The sequence below is a fragment of the Schistocerca americana genome, chromosome 8 (assembly GCF_021461395.2).
Source record: "Schistocerca americana isolate TAMUIC-IGC-003095 chromosome 8, iqSchAmer2.1, whole genome shotgun sequence".
Classification (NCBI taxonomy): domain Eukaryota; kingdom Metazoa; phylum Arthropoda; class Insecta; order Orthoptera; family Acrididae; genus Schistocerca; species Schistocerca americana.
Window position 1 is genome coordinate 53,763,955 of NC_060126.1, and position 19,109 is coordinate 53,783,063.

Here is a 19,109-nt window from a genome sequence, read left to right on the forward strand (position 1 = left end):
TGGCTTCTCTGCAACTGACCTGCGTTCAGCACTATGCCACAATGTTTTGCGGCTTTGGGAGATGGAGTGGCATAACCTCAATATGCACAACAAACTGTGTGACTACGAATGTGTGGAAGACTTCCATGCGGCCAACTTGCAGGGACTCTGTGGTCCTCTGTCAGCTCCGCATTGGCCATACTTGGGTGACACATGGCTACCTCCTGCGCCATGATGACCCACCTCAGTGTTGTTGCGGCCCTTGGCTGACAGTGGCCCATATCTTGGTGAGCTATCCTTCTTCGGCTGCTCTGTGACAGCCTCTTCAGTTACCAGATTCATTGCCATTAATTTTAGCTGACAATGCCTCATCGGCTAATTTAGCTTTGCGTTTTATACGTGACGATTGGTTTTATCATTCTATATAACTTTCGCGCATGTCCTTTGTCCCTTTGTGTTCTCCACTCTAATGCTTTCAGGCTGGATGTTTTAATTTGTGGCAGAGTGGCTGGCTTTTCCTTTTTATTCTTGTGGTCGGCCAAACATGGTCATCTGCTCTCTTGTTTTTATCTCTTCTACCTGTTTCTTGCTTCTCTCTGTGGTTTCCTTTTCCTGTTTTGTCCATAGTAGTGTTGATTGTCTTTCTGTTGTTCTTCCATTCTCCTGTTATTGTGCTGTACATCTCCTTTCTTTTCTTCTTTCCATTGTGTAATTATTTTACCAGAAACAAGGGACCGATGACCTCGCAGTTTGGTCCCTTCCCCTCCCCTCCTTAAACAAACCAACCAACCAACCATGTACCCTGTCCTCTTTGCAAATGAGGGGTGTCTCCCTCCTGACAAATGCCCGTGGTTGCTGATTGGCATGCAAACTTCCCTCTGTCGGGATCTCCATCTCCACTTACTCCCTCTGCCGCCCCTACGGTTTTCAGGTGTCTTGTACATGCCATCCTTGCAAAGTTCCAGGGCGCCGCCATCTTTTACGCTGATAATTCTAAGACAGTCCTGTTGGCTTAGAACACCATTTGTTGCAGGGAATGTCTAGTGTGCTCACAGCAGAGCTTCTAGCCATTCACAGAGCCCTCCATTTTGTTTTTCAAGTTTCTCTCCATAGTGTTCTAGTTTGTTCCAACTCAAAAGGCAGCCTGCAGGCTATCAAGCGATGCTACTCTCATCACCCTTCAGTCTCTGCTATCCATGACTCTGCCCTTGGCCTTGTCACCTGCTCAGTTGTCTCTGGGTCGCAAGTCATGTGAGCATCCAAGGGAATGAACTGCTGACTGTTTGGCTAGAGAAGCAGATACTTAGTCCCCATTCCCTTTCATGATTCCAACTGTGGATAAGCAGATCTACTCCAAATCTGTCTTTGCCCAAAAGTGAAATGACATCTGCTGCACTACTGCTCATAGCAATAAACTCTGCACGATCAAGGAGTCTACTGAAGTTGGGCACTCTTCCTTCCGCTCCTCTTGGAAGTGGTCCACAGTTTTATGCCATCTACTCATTGGTCATACCAGGCTCACTCATTGTTTCATGTTGCGGAACGAACCTGTTGGTTGGGGAGCCAGACTGACAGTATCCCACATATTGGTGGAATGTCTCCTTCTTTTGGCTGTTCATGCTAAGTATAGTCTTCCAGATTCCTTAATTTTAATACTAGCAGACGATTTACGGATGGTTAAGGCTTTGCTTTACCTCTGGAGCAGGGGTAGGGTGGTTGTGGTTGGGTCCTCTCTTCATGTCTTTTCGGTCTGGGACCCCATGACACCCCCCCCCCCCCTCCCCCCCATGGAAAGACTGATTTTTTTCCAGTTTTTAGATTTGGTCTCACTTTTTATGCCTTTTACTGTGTGCGTTTTAATTTCATTATTTTATAATTTGACTCCTCTGACTGGATACGTCCACTTTCAATGGACCCCTTTCTTCTGTGAGTAACTTCAGAATCACAGGTTTGATGACCTCGCCGTTTGGTCGCATAAACCCTCTCAATCAATCAATCACATTTACTGATGCATTCAGCCAGTGACTTTTCCCTCAGTGACTTTTCCCTCAGTGACTTTTCCCTCAGTGACTTTTCCCTCAGTGACTTTTCCCTCAGTGACTTATTCAACATTTTGCAGACTACACATATTTTTCAACACAGTCGCATACTTCCTTAGTGACTTTGTCACAACTGTGTGAAATCTTACATGCCATCACCCATTATTTGTTTCTGATGCTTACTCTTTGGTCATATGTCATCCAGCTGTATGACAGACCCAAAATTCAGTAACTGTGGATCATCACTCCACAAAGGTAGTCTTTGTGAACAACCACCTTTGTGTGTCAGTAGCACAGAACCCCATCCTCCACGTTCACTGTACAGAAACTGAGGTACAACAATGCATTACAACTGATGATAAGATTGCAAGGCGAATACACCACTGAAAGCAGAGTGACAGCACAGCAGAACTTAACAGGGCTGCTCTAATCACTAATTTTTCAGTGAGAGAACTGTGACACTCCAGCAGGGTAAGGTCAGGCTATGGCATTGCTAGGCAGTTCTGCCTAGTGGTCTTGGTTGAGATCCATGTTTTCCCCTGTGCATTTGAAGTCACCAGACTGGGACGCCAGATCTCCCCCTCCTGCACCTTGAAATGGTCACTTATCACTTCTGGCCGGATGCATCCAGGCAGGTGTTTTGTGAGTTGAACTAGTGGTATGGTTGGTGTCCCATCTCAGAAGCTGTGGTTGCAGAAGCTGTGTGGAGATCTTAGCCACCATGCCTGTGTCCACAGAAATCACCACTGACATTCTGGAGTCCCAAGTTACACCTGTGTGGCTATGAAAATGGCACAGGTTGGCTTTCAGTGGCAGGGTGACCTCTAGGAGGCACTGCAGTCAGGAGGCAAGGATGGAGTCGGTCAGTGTGACGGCATTCCAAACCCCTAGAAGTGTGATGACTACAGGTGGCAACCACTGTAGCTGGTGTCCATGTGTATTTCACTCCATACGAGTATGTCCGTGTTGCTGTGCTGGGAAGATATTGCCAGGTATGCCATGTCCAAGGCTGTGGTGCAATTAGACTGAGCTTAGTTTGTGGTTGCCTCCTGTGGAGGAGCTCTGCCAGGCTGCAGTTGTGGATGGGAGCAGTCATTATGTGCTCAGGAACATCGTGATCACTGCTGGGGTAGTGGTGATTCCCACATCTTTTAACATTTGCTGCTTAAATGTCTGTATCATCACTCTGCTTCTACATTGGAGGATGGGTGAAATAGTGGACTACAAAGGTTCTCGATACCATTTGAGGTACAAAATTGTTAGAAATCTCTCACTGTGAATTGGGGGCTTCTTGCCCAACACATTGGATCAAGGAAGCCCTTTAGTGGTGAGGATCTTGACAAATGCGTTAATGGTGTCGTATTTAATGGTGGATGCCATGCTGGAGTAGGTGTCCACGGCTGTGAGCCACATAAGAGTCCAGAAAGGGGCCCGCAAAGTTGAAATGAATGTGATCTCATGGGCGAAGGGGGTCTGGGACAGATGAAAGATTAGATTTAACTTAAATGGTCTGATGCTGGGCGCAAGTGGAATAGCTGTGCACCACAGCTTCCATTTCTGTGTTTGACCTTGGCAAGTAAGCAGATTGTTGCACTAGGGCTTTCATCAGTGACACTCCCCTGTGCTGCCCCTGACGGATTGGGTACAAAACTTGGGGCTGTAGTGTGGTAGGGGTGACGGCAAGGTGAGTATCTGTCTCAGTGTCGATCGGATCATTGTCATTGGTGACTGACAGACAGCTGGAGAGGCAAACTCTGGCCCAGAGCTCCAGATTGGTGTTCTTCGAAAATTGTGTGGGCTACCTGGGGAGCACATAGTACACAACTCACTATTAGATTGGGCAACAGCACTTATCTACAGTGATTTGTGAAGCTGTAATGGGGAACCTGTCCAATACTTGTCTGCATCTTGTGTCAGCGTGAAAACATGAGATATTGTGCTGGTCAAAGACTGGGTCTGGTCCCACAGGTAAGTGAGAAAGAGTGTCTGCATTGATGTGTTGCACTGTGGGCTTTGATTGAATGGTATAATTGTAGGAGCTGAGGAAGATCTCCCAACATGTGAGCCATTGTGCTGTCCATTCTGGAAGACGGGAGTGCGGCCCAAAGATCACCACCAGCAGTTTGTGGTCTGTAATTAATGTGGATGTAGTCCAGAAAATATAAATGTGGAACTTCTTAATACCAAAGACAAATGTTAAAGTTTCCTATTCTATCTACGAGTAGTTATTTTGAGTGGATTTTAGCATCTCTGACGTGTAGGCAATCTGTTACTCAGTACCGTTGTCATCCCTATGCGTCAACACTACACCTATCATATGGAGAGGTATCCATTGCCACGATCAGTGGATGCAAAAGTGAAAGGTGGTGTAAGGCAGGGTGCCAAGTGCAGCATATACTTCAGCTGCGTGGAGTGTGCTTACAGGCAGCCCTGTTGTGAAAATTTTTCTTCTGTACATGGTTTTGCAGATGCACGATATTGGCTCCGTGGGGGAGAAACTTAGAACAATAGTTCATCTTCCCCATAAAGTTTCACAGCTCCTGTAAGTTTAGAGGGTGGGGTAGAGAGTTGATAGCTATGAAGTTGCGGCCAATGGACTGGCTCCCTTCTTTGTTGTGCAGCAACACAATTATTCCAATTGCTCCTGAAAATGTGGCATTTGTCTAAGTGGCACTCAGTCCTGGATCACACAATGTAGTAAATAAGATGCAAAGGTTTCGCAGGTGGTCTTGATATGTAGAACTGTGACAGTTAATTCACTGAGATAGTTTGTGCAAGTGGGTATGGACATGGTTAAATACTCTGGTTATATCTGAACGATTGCTGGAGCTGAAGAGACCCCAAAAGGCAAACAGTTGTACTTACATAAGCCAAAGCAATTATATATAAAACACCATGTTTTGCGACTCCTCGCCCATCGGAATCTGCAAATATGCATCAGTAAGGTCTGTCTCAGAAAAATATTCTCCTCTGACAGCCTGTGTGAGGAGCTCTTCTAAACATTGTTGACTTGCAGCCTCCGCAGAGCTTGAGGTAGCCATTGGATTGCCAAAACACCTCCATCGGTGTGGCCCAAGTTGTTCTAACTGTCTGTTCAGTCGCCTCAGCCTCATGGAATCTATAGAGTTCCAGGTTAACAGCCATCTGTAAGGAGACTGGAATTGGTCATACTCAACAGAAACAGACCACTGTGCATGAACACAGAGAGACATGAGCCTAGAAATCTGTAACACATTCCAGACCAGGTTCGAAAATGGGCACGGGAGCAGCACAAAGGTCATTGAGTTCCTGGAAGGGAGCTGTGTCAGAGACAACATGAACCTCATCATTGCTGGAGAATCCAAAAGGTGGGGAGGCACCCAGATCAAAAATGTTTCCAGCTCAGTGATTGTTGATAACAAACATTCCAGACCAGGTTCGAAAATGGGCACAGAAGCAGCACAAAGGTCATTGAGTTCCTGGAAGGGAGCTGTGTCAGAGACAACATGAACCTCATCATTGCTGGAGAATCCAAATGGTGGGGAGGCATCCAGGTCAAAAATGTTTCCAGCTCAGTGATTGTTGATAACAAACAGTGTTATCAGTAGTGAGGCCAAGTATTGTGCTTACCAACTACTGACCACTGGAAAACTTTCGTGTGTGAGTTGTGGCATAAATATTATCAATGTCTGATTAAATATTTGTGCACCTTTTTTGAGGAAGTACTCGATTATCGATAACTGCATTTGTTTGCAATAAGTCTGAGGTTGCTATAAATATTGTCTGCCAGGTTGTTAATGTTGAGCATGAACAGCAAGGGTTTCTACACACTTCCCTGGAACATGCTGAAAGTTACTACTAGATCTGTAATGGCTCCATCCACAACATTCTGTGTAGTCAAAGCAAGAAATCCTTGAGCCAGTCCCAAATTTTGCTTGTTACTCCCTCTGATCATACTTTCATCAATAAGCGTTGCTGTGATACTGGGACATACACATTTCAAAATCAAAAAATATTGCATCTTCGTGAATGCCTTGATCCTTGGCTTTCAGGATGTCATATAGGAAAAAAAGCATGTGTTGGGTTTAACACAATAAAAGGATGACATTTTGTTTGATGTATGTCATTAAGTTTCAACTCTGAACATGTTATGAGATTCTGCAACAAATGGATGGTAGGTTTTTGTTCACTTCTGCTATCCTTTTTCGTAGTCAGAACTTACCTGTGGTTTTCTCCAATTACCGACCACAGTTTTCTTCAACATGAAGATGCAGAAGAGGGGGCAGTGTTTGGTCACTGGGGATGTTGAAACTTAGTCCATTTTCATGGCAACGTGAGTGAATGAGCTCAAATATTATGAAAAGGATAGATTGATACTCACCATATGGCGGAGATGTTGGGTCACAGATAAGCACAACAAAAAGACTATAAAACAAGTAAGCTTTCAGCCAAAAAGGCATTCATCCGAATTAGACAACACACACAAATGACCACAGCTGAGACCAGACCTCAGCAACCAGAGACTGTGGTCATGTGTGTGTGTGTGTGTGTGTGTGCGTGCGCGCGTGTGCGTGCGTGCGCGTGTGCGTGTGTGTGTGTGTGTGTGTGTGTGTGTGTTTTTTTTTTTATCTAATTCAGATGAATGCCTTATTGGCTGAAAGCTTAATTGTTTGACTGTCTTTTGTTGTGCCTGTCTGTGACTTAGAAACTATACTATATGGTGACTAGCAATCTATGCTTTTCGTAATGTTGTCATTACTCCCCAGAATGTCACAGAGCCACCTCAAGTGTGCACTATGCCTCCCACACACTGCTGGCAGTCACTGCACTAAGTACATATTCATCGTATGTTAAATGAGTACTGCAGTAATATAATAGGACGAGCCAGGGGAGAGGTCGGCTATGGCAATAGCCTCAGCTGCTCTGTGATTATATCCCCAAGATATGCTTGTAAAGCAAATCATACATCGTCGATACGGAACTGTTCACGGCTTTTGGGAGCTCTGGGTCAGATTGAGGTGCAGTTGCACATAAATTCCTCTAACGTTTTGATTAGTGATAATTGTCACATGCACCAACCAGAGAAGCAGCTCTGAAGTACTGGACACATCTTTCCATCTACAAGCCCAGATTTTTGTGTTCACGCTGTTTAGGCAGAGAGTCCTGTGTGTCTATTTGTGTATAGGAGTGGCCCCAAATTGGAGGAAAGTGAGCAGGAATTTACGACATCTGTTTGTTAGCTGTGGTGTACCTCTTTCTGGTCACTCTGACATGCCTTCTACAGTAGTTGGTAGGACCCTCAGAATGGTGCCCAAATATCAGTCCACCAAGTATTTTTCATTTTATACTATGGCAAAAGCTGCTGACTTTTCCTGTACTTCAGCTAATGCTAATGGTGAAATAATGACAAATGAGATTTGCAGTTTTCTGTGTCTGCTACTCTGAATTACTAGGGATGCTTGATCCAAACAGTTAGTTATCAGTGATTTGCTTCTTTTCATTTACCCCAGCAGTATTTATGCTTATTGCCTTTTAAAGATAGCAATGTCTTACACAAAGTTTTTATTAACAGCTTTTAATGTTGTGTATTTTTTGTTTGAATATATTCATTAATGTAAGTGAGCATGATATGGAGTCAGTTGGATTTTAACAAAGAGTTTAATCAGTTTGTGCCTTGGGTTCCTAATGTTTTAACCACATATGTCTTACCAGTGTAAGAAATGTTGCTAATAACTGTGGTTTTGAATACCAAAATTTAAAAAGATTCTATCAGTTTTTTATGCTTCTATCCACTGTCTTCCTGTTTTGCAAACTGTGCTCTGTACCAAATAATTTTACGGTCAACTGTGAAAAAAAACTTACACAAAAGAAAAAAGTAAATGATACACTCCAGTATGCATCCAGTTTGGAATTTTTTAATAAAGTGCTGTGTTTTCTTCTGAGAAAAGTTCTATATTTCCTAGGAACATGCACTGTTGTATGTGACTATGAGACTGCCTGGGTGAGCTCTTTCACAGCCTACTAATTGTTTTGGACAAGTGGATGCCTCTTTGTATATTCAGGATTAGTGACAAATGATTATATTAATTTCTTTGGTTGTTGAATTGGCAGATACCTCCATATTTGATTTTGCCTTCAATTTGTGGAATGGGGTGACACTTTAAGAAGAAACGTTTCTGTCTAATAGTTTTAATTGAACTATTCGTAGGTAATGTTGGAAAGGCTACAGATAAGCTTACACTCGAGAGATTAAATGTAAATATTTCGTTGGAGTGTTGTGATGTTTAAGTTCCTGTTTAAATTAGCAAACAGTTCTGAAATAATTCAATTTTTGAATATAAAGTAAAATGTGATTTTACCTGCATCCTCCTCCCACTCTCTTTGAACAGTTGAAAATGTGCTGGTAAAAAATATCACACACTTTTTTTTTTAGTGACACCAATTTCTTACCTCTCACTGCTTGCATACCGTAGTCTTTTTATCTAATTGTTCTCTTAAAGAAGCCCATCTGCAGTAATTTTGTTTATATTAACAGAGGGACTACCAGAAGCCCAGTTGGTTGCCTCACTACCAGCAGCATGAGCCTCTGTCGCCGCAGCAGCCGCCGCCTCTTCCTCCGCCACCCCTACCACCGCCTCCACAAGCCCAGCAACATCAGGCGCATCCCCCACAGCACCAACACCAACACCAACATCAACACCAGCACCATCACCCTCACTCTCATCCTCATGCCCTCTCTTCTTCGGGGACCGGTGACACTTCACAGATAGATCCGAACCAGGTGGAGGATCCCAATGCAGGAAACAATATCGTCGTGGTTCGGAAGGCTGTGACTGCACCTGTCTCTGTTGTTGTACGTATACATTCTTATAATCTTGTTTTTATATATACAATTCTAATAGATTTAACAAAAATATGGCAGAGTAAATTGCTATTCATGACGTAGAGGAGGTGCTGAGTGGCGAATGGCAGACAGGCGTATTTATAAGTGTGTGTGTGTGTGTGTGTGTGTGTGTGTGTGTGTGTGTTTGTAAGTTGAGCATGTATGAATATTTATGTTTCCATAAATTTGAAGAACTTTGTCAGATAGCTCAGTCAGTCTGCTGCTGAAAACTTGCTCTATATGGTGAATCACGCTCTATCCTAATTTGTATTGTTGTTATTCAGTGTCAGATTTTTACACTATTTAATGTATTTAATGTTCTTTCGATTTCTCTGATATCTTTTGAGCACATTCTGAAAAAAGTCTTTAAAAATATCTCAGTTATATATTACTGGAAACATGGCAACATGTTTGTCATTTTCAGGCCAATGTTACAGTCACTGTTCTTTAGAAATAGTGTTTCCTGTGGATTTACATTGCAATGGAGAAAAAGTAGTGTTACACTATTAATAATATTAACAGTAATAATAGTAACCTTAGACTTTTTACAGATGATGTAGTTATATGTAATCAAGTACTGTCTGTAAGAAGCTGTATAAATATTCAGTCAGATCTTGATAATATTTCAAAGTGGTGCAAAGATTGGCAATTTGCTTTAAATGGTCAGAAGTGTAAAATTGTGAAGTTCACAGAATGAAAAAAATGTACTGTCCTAGGACTAACTCGTGCAAATACCTGTGTGTAGCACTCTGTAGGGATATGAAATTGAATGATCACATAGCTTAAATCACAGGTAAAGCAGGTTGTAGACTTAGTTTTATTAGTAGAATACTGCAGAAATGCAATCAGTATACAAAGGAGATAGCTTACAAAGCAATTGTGCAAACGGTCCTAGAGTATTGCTCAAGTGTATGGAATCCGTACCAAACAGCACTGACAGGCGATATTGAATGTATACAGAGAAGGGCAGCACAAATGGTGACAGGTTTGTTTGACCTGTGGGAGAGTGTCACACAGATGCTGAAGAAACTGAACTGGTGGACTCTTGAAGATGGACATAAACTATCCCGAGAAAGCCTATTTATAAAGTTTGTGGAGTGGGCTTTAAATGATGACTCAAGGAATGTACTTCAGACCCTACGTATGACTTGCATAGGGATTTTGAGTACAAGATTAGATTAATTGCAGCTCTGATAAAGATATGTGAAAAACTGTTCTACCCACAATCCATATGTGACAAATCCTAATAACTGGTATAGTTGGACATACTGTCTGCCATGCACTTCACTGTGGTTAGCAGTTTGTAGATATAGATAAATAAGTCTCTGCAATGTGATATTGCCCAGACTATTACAGGAATAGCAGAAAAGACCTTTAGAAATTCTGACAATCCCTTTGAATATAGATTTGTTGTGGCCACTGTGACACACTAGTTTACTTCAAGTGCTGCCACTGGCCAGCTGCCACAGAGACTAAGTCAGAGTTGTTCACTTAAGGTGGCCAATATTCTTCATCTTGTCACTGTGTCCAGTCTGATAAAGCTGAGTCAGCACCTCACACCAGTCAGCTCAGTAGAATGGAAAGAGGCTAGAATTTCTCATTACAGATCCTGGGTGATAGGATTTTACAGTAAGAATTATTAAACTGTTTGGTCAGAGGCCTCATTTGGGTGAGAAAGCAATTTTCATATTTTCGCAAGCTGACTTGCTAAGCCTTTTACTTAAATGGATATCTTATCGCAGATAATGACAATATTAAAGAAACATGGAAGTCTTACTGTGTGACGATATTATGAAAAGGAAAGTTGCTACTCACCGTATTGTGGAGATGCTGAGTTGCCGATAGGCACAACGAAAAGACTGCCACAAATAAGCTTTCACCCTCTAAGCCCTTTGTCAAAAATAGATGACGCGTGCATGCGTGTGCGCGCGCGCGCACACACACACACACACACACACACACACACACACACACCGGTGTAGAATACAGGATTTGTCTAAAAATTTTCAGGAAAACTTTTGGAAAAATAGATTTATTTGAAGTATTGCTCAAAATTCTTCGAAGTACAGCCCTCGAGCATTGTACTGCCAGTAGCTTTTCTGCAGCCCAAAGGCACTTTTAGGTGGATTCCAGGAGATCCTTAAGGGCACACATGCAAGTTTCTTTGGCGGCACAGGTGGTGTCCTTTGGGAAAGTATTTCACTTTTGGAAACAGGAAATAATCTGCTGTCGCCAAGTCAGGACTGTAAGAGGGTAGGCGAATTGCCACAATGCGGTGAATAACGTTTATAAAATAACTGGGTAAATGATCCGCACCATGGGAGTTGCTGGAAAACAGTGGACCTATAGACTTTTGCAAGATATGAAAAGAAGAAAAGGCATAAGCTGACAAAATAGGCATTGTGATCACTAGAGACCGGATTATATGCACCATAAAAACCTTGAAATATACATGAAAAATGCGTAATGCGTGTGCATGTCAGTTACTAGGAAGAGTGCTGATCATGTGAAAAATCGATACATTTAGAATGCTGATATCATTTTCTGAATACTTTGTGGTAGAGGTTAGGAAGGGGGCCTTTCTGGGATCATTTTCTAAAAATTTGCAAAATGAGCTCACATACCGTGTTTCAAGAATTGTTCCTTCTTGGCTATTGTTGTCGGTAACAAGTGGATGCAATGCGAGTGAGTCACACCGAAACAGTTGATATGTACAGGACCAACTTCGAGATGTATCGCATGCCGAGATACATGCTCAAAAACCCCATAATATATTATTTAAAAAACAGCATACAATCATGACTTTTTTGATCAGCACTAACTATTAATTAATACTATTGGACCAAAGCCCCATTGGCAATTTATTTTACATTTTTCTACTGACATAAACATAAACGACCAAGTACTGTTCCAAATGTTCGGTAGTAAGATTGTGTCTTCGTTCACTCAAAACATTTTTATAAGCAGAAGAGGACTGTTCTACATCAACTGAGGTACCTGGGCAGTGTTTGAATTTGGGTGCTATGTTGGCACTTATTGTTTCTGGTAAAAGTTCACCCATCCCATTATTAAACTATCAATTTGGCACAAGGGTTCAAAGCCTGGATTATTGTTTAAAATGTTTTCAGACTTTTCTTTCAGTTTTCTTGGGAATACCTCCGGCCATGAGGAGTTTGCTAGAATAATTTTATTCATTAACTCAATAAATTCATTCAACACCAAACCTTGAGTTTCAAGCTCTTTAATACATGCAGGTATATGGGAAAAACGAGAGATAATCACAGCAATGTCTTTTTTAATACCGGAATCATTAAAAGCTTCCTTGCACTGGCAAAATGACTAAGCCTCTGCACTATCGCAGTTTTTTTACTACCCCTCTAATGGCCTCAAAATGTTCTATGTAAGACAACACAGCTTCGACCCACGTAACCCAACGAGTTACCACTGGTTTGTGAGGTAAAGGCACATTTGGTAGTTTTTCTTCGTAGGTCTTGATGCAAGCAGGAGCCTTTAGAAACACTTTTTTCGTGGATGAAATTGGTTTATTTACATTCACAAATGTGGAACATACTTCTTGTTATAACATCAAGTTGAACAAATATATTTCTAGGACGACACAGTACATGTAAGTCACGGATCAAGTAAACAAAGGAAGACGTGTGTACACTGTAACAGTCAAATCAGCACTGAGTCCAAGTCTAGCGGCCGCTGGCTGCCTGGCCGCTTAGGTGGCACGGCTGCTGTATGGCTGGCAATCAGCGCCGCATGTAGAGGACGCGCGTAACTGCGCGACGGCGCTTTGAAAGATCGGCGAGTCACAACACTTCTCCCCCCTTTGAATTTTTTGCACTGGTCTTGATGGAGGTGGCCAGTAGATTGCTAACGTCCATAGGTGTTGTCTGACTGGCCGTAAAGTCTCGAGGAGGAGGCTTCCCGTACGGACGGAAGTGTCCCCGATGACAACGAGTCGAGATGACAGGAGACGTGGGGGTCGAATCTGCTGGGGCCCCACGCACCAATGTGCCCGTTGCGCAAGTCCGGTTCTTATAACAGGAGACATGGGCGATGTGTCGGTGTCCGTAGGAAGAGGAGGCGAGTAGAGTTGCTCCGACAGATGATGGTCATCTGGTTCCTGCTTGGGCACGTCTCCTGGTGGCGTCAGTTCTTGTGCTGGCACCGATATGATGATGAGAGGACTGTGTTGTGAATAATGAAAGATTCCAAGATCCCTAGCGGCAGGCAGAGCCGAAGGTGGTATAGCAGCATCCGGAACAGATGTTGCCGGCACACGAGGCCGAAGCTGGTCCGAATGATGCACTGCAACACCCGTGTCTGTCTGGATTTCGAACAGGCGTCGGCCACGGTGTTTTAGATGTGACCAGGACTCCATTTTGGCCGCCTGCCATATCCTCCCCGTACCCATACAAGGTCGCTGGCGGTGAACCGGCCAAGCGAAGACACCCGCGGCCGTGAGGTGGAAGGCTGCAGAAGATGAAGTAGCGTGTGGGGCTGTCGGCCATGTAAGAGCTCAGCCGGGCTGTGGTCGCCCATGGGGGTGAAACGGTAAGAAGCCAGAAATTGGAGAAGCGCATCATCAGCAGCAGAAGAAGTCAGGAGTTTCCTCATCTGAGCCTTAAATGTGCGGACCAGTCGTTCAGCCTCACCGTTTGACTGTGGATGGAACGGAGGGGCCGTGACATGTGTGACTCCATGACGGGCACAAAAATCTGCAAAATCGGAAGAGGCAAATTGCAGACCATTATCAGTAACAAGAGTAGAGGGAAGGACTTCCAAAGAGAAAATGCGAGCTAGAGCATTGGTGGTTGCCACCGTGGTAGGCGACATGCAACAGACAATGAAAGGAAAGTTAGAGTAGGCGTCAATAATGAGAACCAATAAGTAACTAAAAAAGGTCCCGCAAAGTCAGCATGAATATGCTCCCAGGGCTTCTCAGGCGAAGGCCACGGTGACGAAGATGACTTCGGGGCGGCGGCCTGTGATGCACAAGGGCCGCAGGTAGCGACCATGTGTGCGATTTCAGAGTTGATGCCAGGCCAGTACACATGACGGCGCGCCAGAGATTTTGTGCGAGAGACAGCCGATGCTGGGCCAGTACACATGATGGCGCAAAAGAGGTTTTGTGCGAGAGAGACCCCAGTTCCCTTGGTGAAGGAGGCGCAAGACCGAAGCCCGCAAAGACGCAGGTACCACAACACGTGGCGAAGCATTGTCGATGGAAAGGAGGATAACGCCATCCCTAGCCGTGAGGCGGTAACGCAAAGTGTAGTTGTTTCGCAACGGATCAGATGTCTTAGCAGACGGATGATCTGGCCAAACCTTCTGAATACAGCTTAAAACCCTGAAGAGGGTAGGATCAGAACCCGTAGCAGTTGCCAGCCGGTCCCCGGTGATGGGGAACCTGTCCACAACCCGCTGCTCGGCAACATCCAGGTGGACGGAAATGAATCTCATAATTGAACCGAGACAAGTAAAGAGCCCAAAGCTGGAGGCGGTGTGCAGCCTTGTCAGGAAGTGACGTTGATGGATGAAACAAGGAAACAAGTGGTTTGTGATCCGTAACAAGATGAAATTTGGATCCTTAGAGAAAAACACCAAACTTATGAAGAGCATAAATAATGGCCAAAGCTTCTTTTTCAATTTGAGCGTTTTGGAGGCATAAGCAATGGGTTGTTCAGAACCATCACAAAAACGGTGCTCAAGGACTGCACTGACCCCGTATTGAGAGGCGTCCGTGGTAAGAACAAGATGTTGGCCAGATCGATAAGCAGGCAGGCACGGGGCCTGTATCAGCATAGTCTTAAATTTCTAGAAAACTGCATTGCATGACGCGGACCAGTGTAAAGGCACGTTTTTATGCAACAGGCGATGCAACGGCTGAGCCGCCGGAGCAGCAGACAGTAAAAACCTGTGATAGTATGCTATTTTCCCCAAGAAGGCCTGCAGTTCCTTAAGAGATGTAGGGAGAAGAAGGGCATCAATCGCAGTGACAGTTTGCTGAAGCAGACGAATACCGTCCCGAGAGAGTTGAAACCCCAAGTACGTGATACATCCCTGAAAAAATTTTGATTTCTGAAGATTACACTTAAGACCGGCAGTCTGTAAGACATGAAAAAGTGTGTGGAGATTATGAAGATGTTCTTCAGTGGTGGAGCCAGTGACAACAATGTTGTCCATGTAATTTATACACCCAGGAACAGGGAGCAGTAATTGTTCCAAGAATCGCTGAAAGAGAGTGGGGGTGCTGGCAACCCCGAATGGCAATCGTTGGTATTGATAGAGGCCGAAAGGCACGTTAAGGACCAGAAACTGCCGGGAAGCAGTGTCGAGAGGAAGTTGATGATAAGCTTCTGACAGGCCAAGTTTAGAAAAATACTGGCCTCCAGCAAGTTTAGTGAACAATTCTTCAGGTCAGGGCATAGGGTAAGTGTCGATGAGGCATTGAGCATTTACAGTGGCTTTGAAATCGCCATAGAGACGAATATCACCATTGGGCTTAGCAACGACAACGACAGGAGAGGACCACTCACTGGAAGTGACAGGAAGCAAGACCCCCGAAGCAGTGAGACGATCCAGCTCCCGTTTGACCCGATCACAAAGGGCCACAGGAATGGGCCGAGCCCAAAAAAACTTAGGCCGAGCAGTGGGTTTGAGCGTGATATGAACTTAAAAGTCGTTTGCATGGCCTAACCCAGGAGAAAAAGGGGACGAAAATGTCCTCGCCAAGGAATCCAATTTAGCATAAGGAATAGCATCAGGGACGATATTGACAGAGTTATCTATGGAGAATCCAAAAACGCGAAAGGCATCGAAACCAAAAAGATTCTCCATGTTACTATGGTGGACCACAGATATGGAAACAGTGCGAACGACGGATTTGTAAGATACCTCAGCATTAAATTGTCCCAAGAGAGAAATCTTCTGTTTATTGTACATCCGTAATTGCCTAGTGACAGGTGATAGGATTGGAGAACCCAACTGAAGATATGTCTGAGAATTGATGATAGTGGCAGCAGAACCAGTATCCACCTGCATACGAACATCCCGACCAAGGATTTGGACAGTGAGAAATAACTTCCCTGAAAGGGAAGAAGTACCATTGACAGACAACACAGAAGCATAATCAGCATCACATTCATGAACGTCAGGTATGCGGTCAGATTTGCAAATGGATGACACATGACCCTTCTTTTTGCAATGTTGGGGACGATCCTCTCGGTAATGTTTTGTAAAACACCGTGGTCATGAAGGAAGTTGCCATGGGTTTTGCTGCAGTTGTTTAGAGGTTTGTTTACGGTTAGGCTGAGGCTGTGCTTGGGAGCGTACTGCGGCCATGTTGGCCGGCGGGCACACGCCGCACGCTTCGTCAAGAGCGCACAGAGGTTGTACTTCCCCGACGTAACCCCATGCCTCTATTTGCGCTCCAGCGGTATGAGAAATTTCAAAAGACTGAGCGATGGATAGGACTTCATCTAGAGTTGGATTTGCCAACTGAAGGGCACGTTGCCTAACTTCAATGTCGGGCGCTGATCGGATAATAGCATCCCGTACCATGGAATCGGTGTAGTATTCTTTGTGAACATCAGTAACAAATTGACACTTTCGACTGAGGTCGTGAAGTTCAGCAGCCCAAGCGCGATAGGATTGATTCGGTTGTTTTTGACAACGATAAAAGGCAACACGAAAGGCTATCACATGCGTATGCTTTTGAAAATATACGAACAGAAGTGGGCACATTTCAGCAAACGACAAAGACGCAGGATCTTTCAAAGGAGCCAACTGCAACAACAACCGATACATTTGAGGTGAAATCCATGAAAGGAACAGAGACTTACATGTTTGGTCGTCCGTGACATGAAATGCCAAGAAGTGCTGTCAAAGACGTTTTTCGTAATCAGACCATTCTTCCGTCGTAAGGAGGAAAAGGAGGTAGAGACAACGACGAGAGACGCCCTACATTGGATTCCGCGACGAAATCACGAATCGCAGATGTGAGAAGCGTTTGCTGTTCAGTGAGACCTTGCAATAGCTGCTCTAAACTAACCATGGAAACCTGTGGGTCAACGATGAAAAAGAAAAATTCACTACCTCATTACCAATTGTTATAACGTCAAGTTGAACAAATATATTTCTAGGACGACACAATACATGTATGTCACAGATCAAGTAAACAAAGTAAGATGTGTGTACACTTTAACAGTCAAATCAGCACTGAGTCCAAGTCTAGCGGCCGCTGGCTGCCTGGCCGCTTAGATGGCGCGGCTGTTGCATGGCTGGCAGACAGCGCCGCATGTAGAGGACGCACGTAACTGCGCGGCGGCACTTTGAAATATCGGCGAGTCACAACACTTCTCCAGCAAGGCAATGTACTCCATGAGCGAAGCATGTCACATGAATCAAATTGGGATAAAATACTCGGAGGGCTTTTCTTGCTTTGATCATATAGGGAGCAGCATCTGAAATAAACACAAGCACCCTTTCATCTGCAGAAGATTCTGGAAATATTTTTCTAGTGCCCACATTCACAAATCTGGCGATTGTAGAATGGTTTACTTTCTCGAGTTCTTTGCAGGCTACTAAATAGGAAGAAGAAGGTTCTTCTTTTAAAGTACAAATAGTTAACTTTGCAATGTAATGGCCATAGCTGACGTCCAGATAATGCTGTCCTTGAGTTCATTGCGTATTTCTTCACAACATTTATGTAAATTGTCAGTGTGTAATTTTTACGCAATGTTAATTCATCTGGTATATTTTGATTTAAGCAATATTTGTGCAGGAAGCCTTTGAGGATAGGGTTTGTACATTTGTGAAGAGGCATATTGCTTGCAGTGAATGCTTCGCAAAGATCTATGGTAAACCGCCTTTTTTGGTTACCTTTGGACAAAATCCTGCTACTGCAACTTGCTGTTGTCAGAAATTGTCATTGCCTTTGCTTCTGCATTCCTGCGATTTGAAGGCTTGTCTTGGCGTGCCGGTCTATTTGAATCTATTTTTTCAAGAAACATTTTTCTCACAAACTCGACAATGTAAAACAGTTCCGTCCTTTGTAAATGTTCCAGGATATTCAGCTATCCACGAAACAACATTTCTTTTTTCGGACGGCATGTTGCACAACATGTTACAGACTACATGTTGTAAACGCATTAAGATGTGTACAAGTAAATAAAAAGCTAAACTGAAACAATGGACATGCGATTAAAAGCTCACGTGGTTTAATTGTTGCCGACACATACGTATGACAGCAGAGGGGATTAACTGGCGACACAGGCACAGGAGCATTGACACTCTGCCTGTTCCTGTTACTCTTCTGTGGCTTCTCGGTTAGCAATTGCACGCAGTTCTAGGTCGTGGTCAATCTATGAGACATCAAAACTAGATCGAGCTAGAGACCGCCCATCTAAATTTTTAAAATATTGTAAACATAGAGCGAAAATATGCATCATCACTAGCTTTTAGTTAAAATATGCAAAAACTGGTGAAAAGGAGCTAAATACGCAAATGCATATAATCTGGTCTCTAGTAATCAAAGTTTTAAAGAAAGGTGAAAGAAAGAAATATTGTAACTATAATGGTATCATTTTAATGTCTCAAGTGGGTAAACTTTATGAAAGAATTGTAGAGCATAAGCGAAGATGCCCCATTGAAGAAAATCTTTTGGTGGAACAGTATTGAACCAGGAAGGGCAGATCAACAACAATTTAATTTTTGCGATTTAATTAATGGAAAAATACTGCGAGCACACCTGAGACCTGTGACTAGCCTTTTTGGATATAAAGGAAATGTTTGGTGCTGTGAACAGGGAAAAGGTGTGGGAAACACAAAGAAAATTGGAATGCAAGGTGACATGGTGCACAAGATTAAGAATTTGTATGAAGATACCCACAGTACAGTCAAAACACACTTATAAATGACTCAAAACTACATCATACAATGTGGCTTAAGGGAAGGTGGAGTCCTGTCTCTTCTTCTTTTTCTTACCTTAATGAACAAGATCCAATGAAAGTACACCAAATTATTGGTGGTGGAAGAAATGAATGCTATGTTGTTTGCTGATGCTGTACGTCTGTGGGCCGACTCTAAAGAAGACCTTCAAGATCAAATAAACACCTGAGCAGAAGCTGGTCTCATCTTCAGCCGGGAGGAAAGTGAGGCACTGGTCATGTAAATGTATGAGTAACCAATGGGACATGTTGAAATGGTGGGAAAATAGC

General features: G+C 43.6%; 1 protein-coding gene across 3 annotated transcripts in view; it reads left to right on the forward strand.

The window, feature by feature from the left end:
- The window catches only part of LOC124545482 (chromodomain-helicase-DNA-binding protein 7-like), a 139,206-nt gene that overhangs the window by 20,957 nt on the left and 99,140 nt on the right, over positions 1-19,109 (forward strand). For all 3 annotated transcript variants that reach the window (XM_047124415.1, XM_047124414.1, XM_047124416.1), the window contains exon 3: positions 8,533-8,850. In XM_047124415.1, coding sequence (XP_046980371.1) covers positions 8,533-8,850 — 318 coding nt within the window. The remainder of the gene's footprint in view (positions 1-8,532; positions 8,851-19,109) is intronic.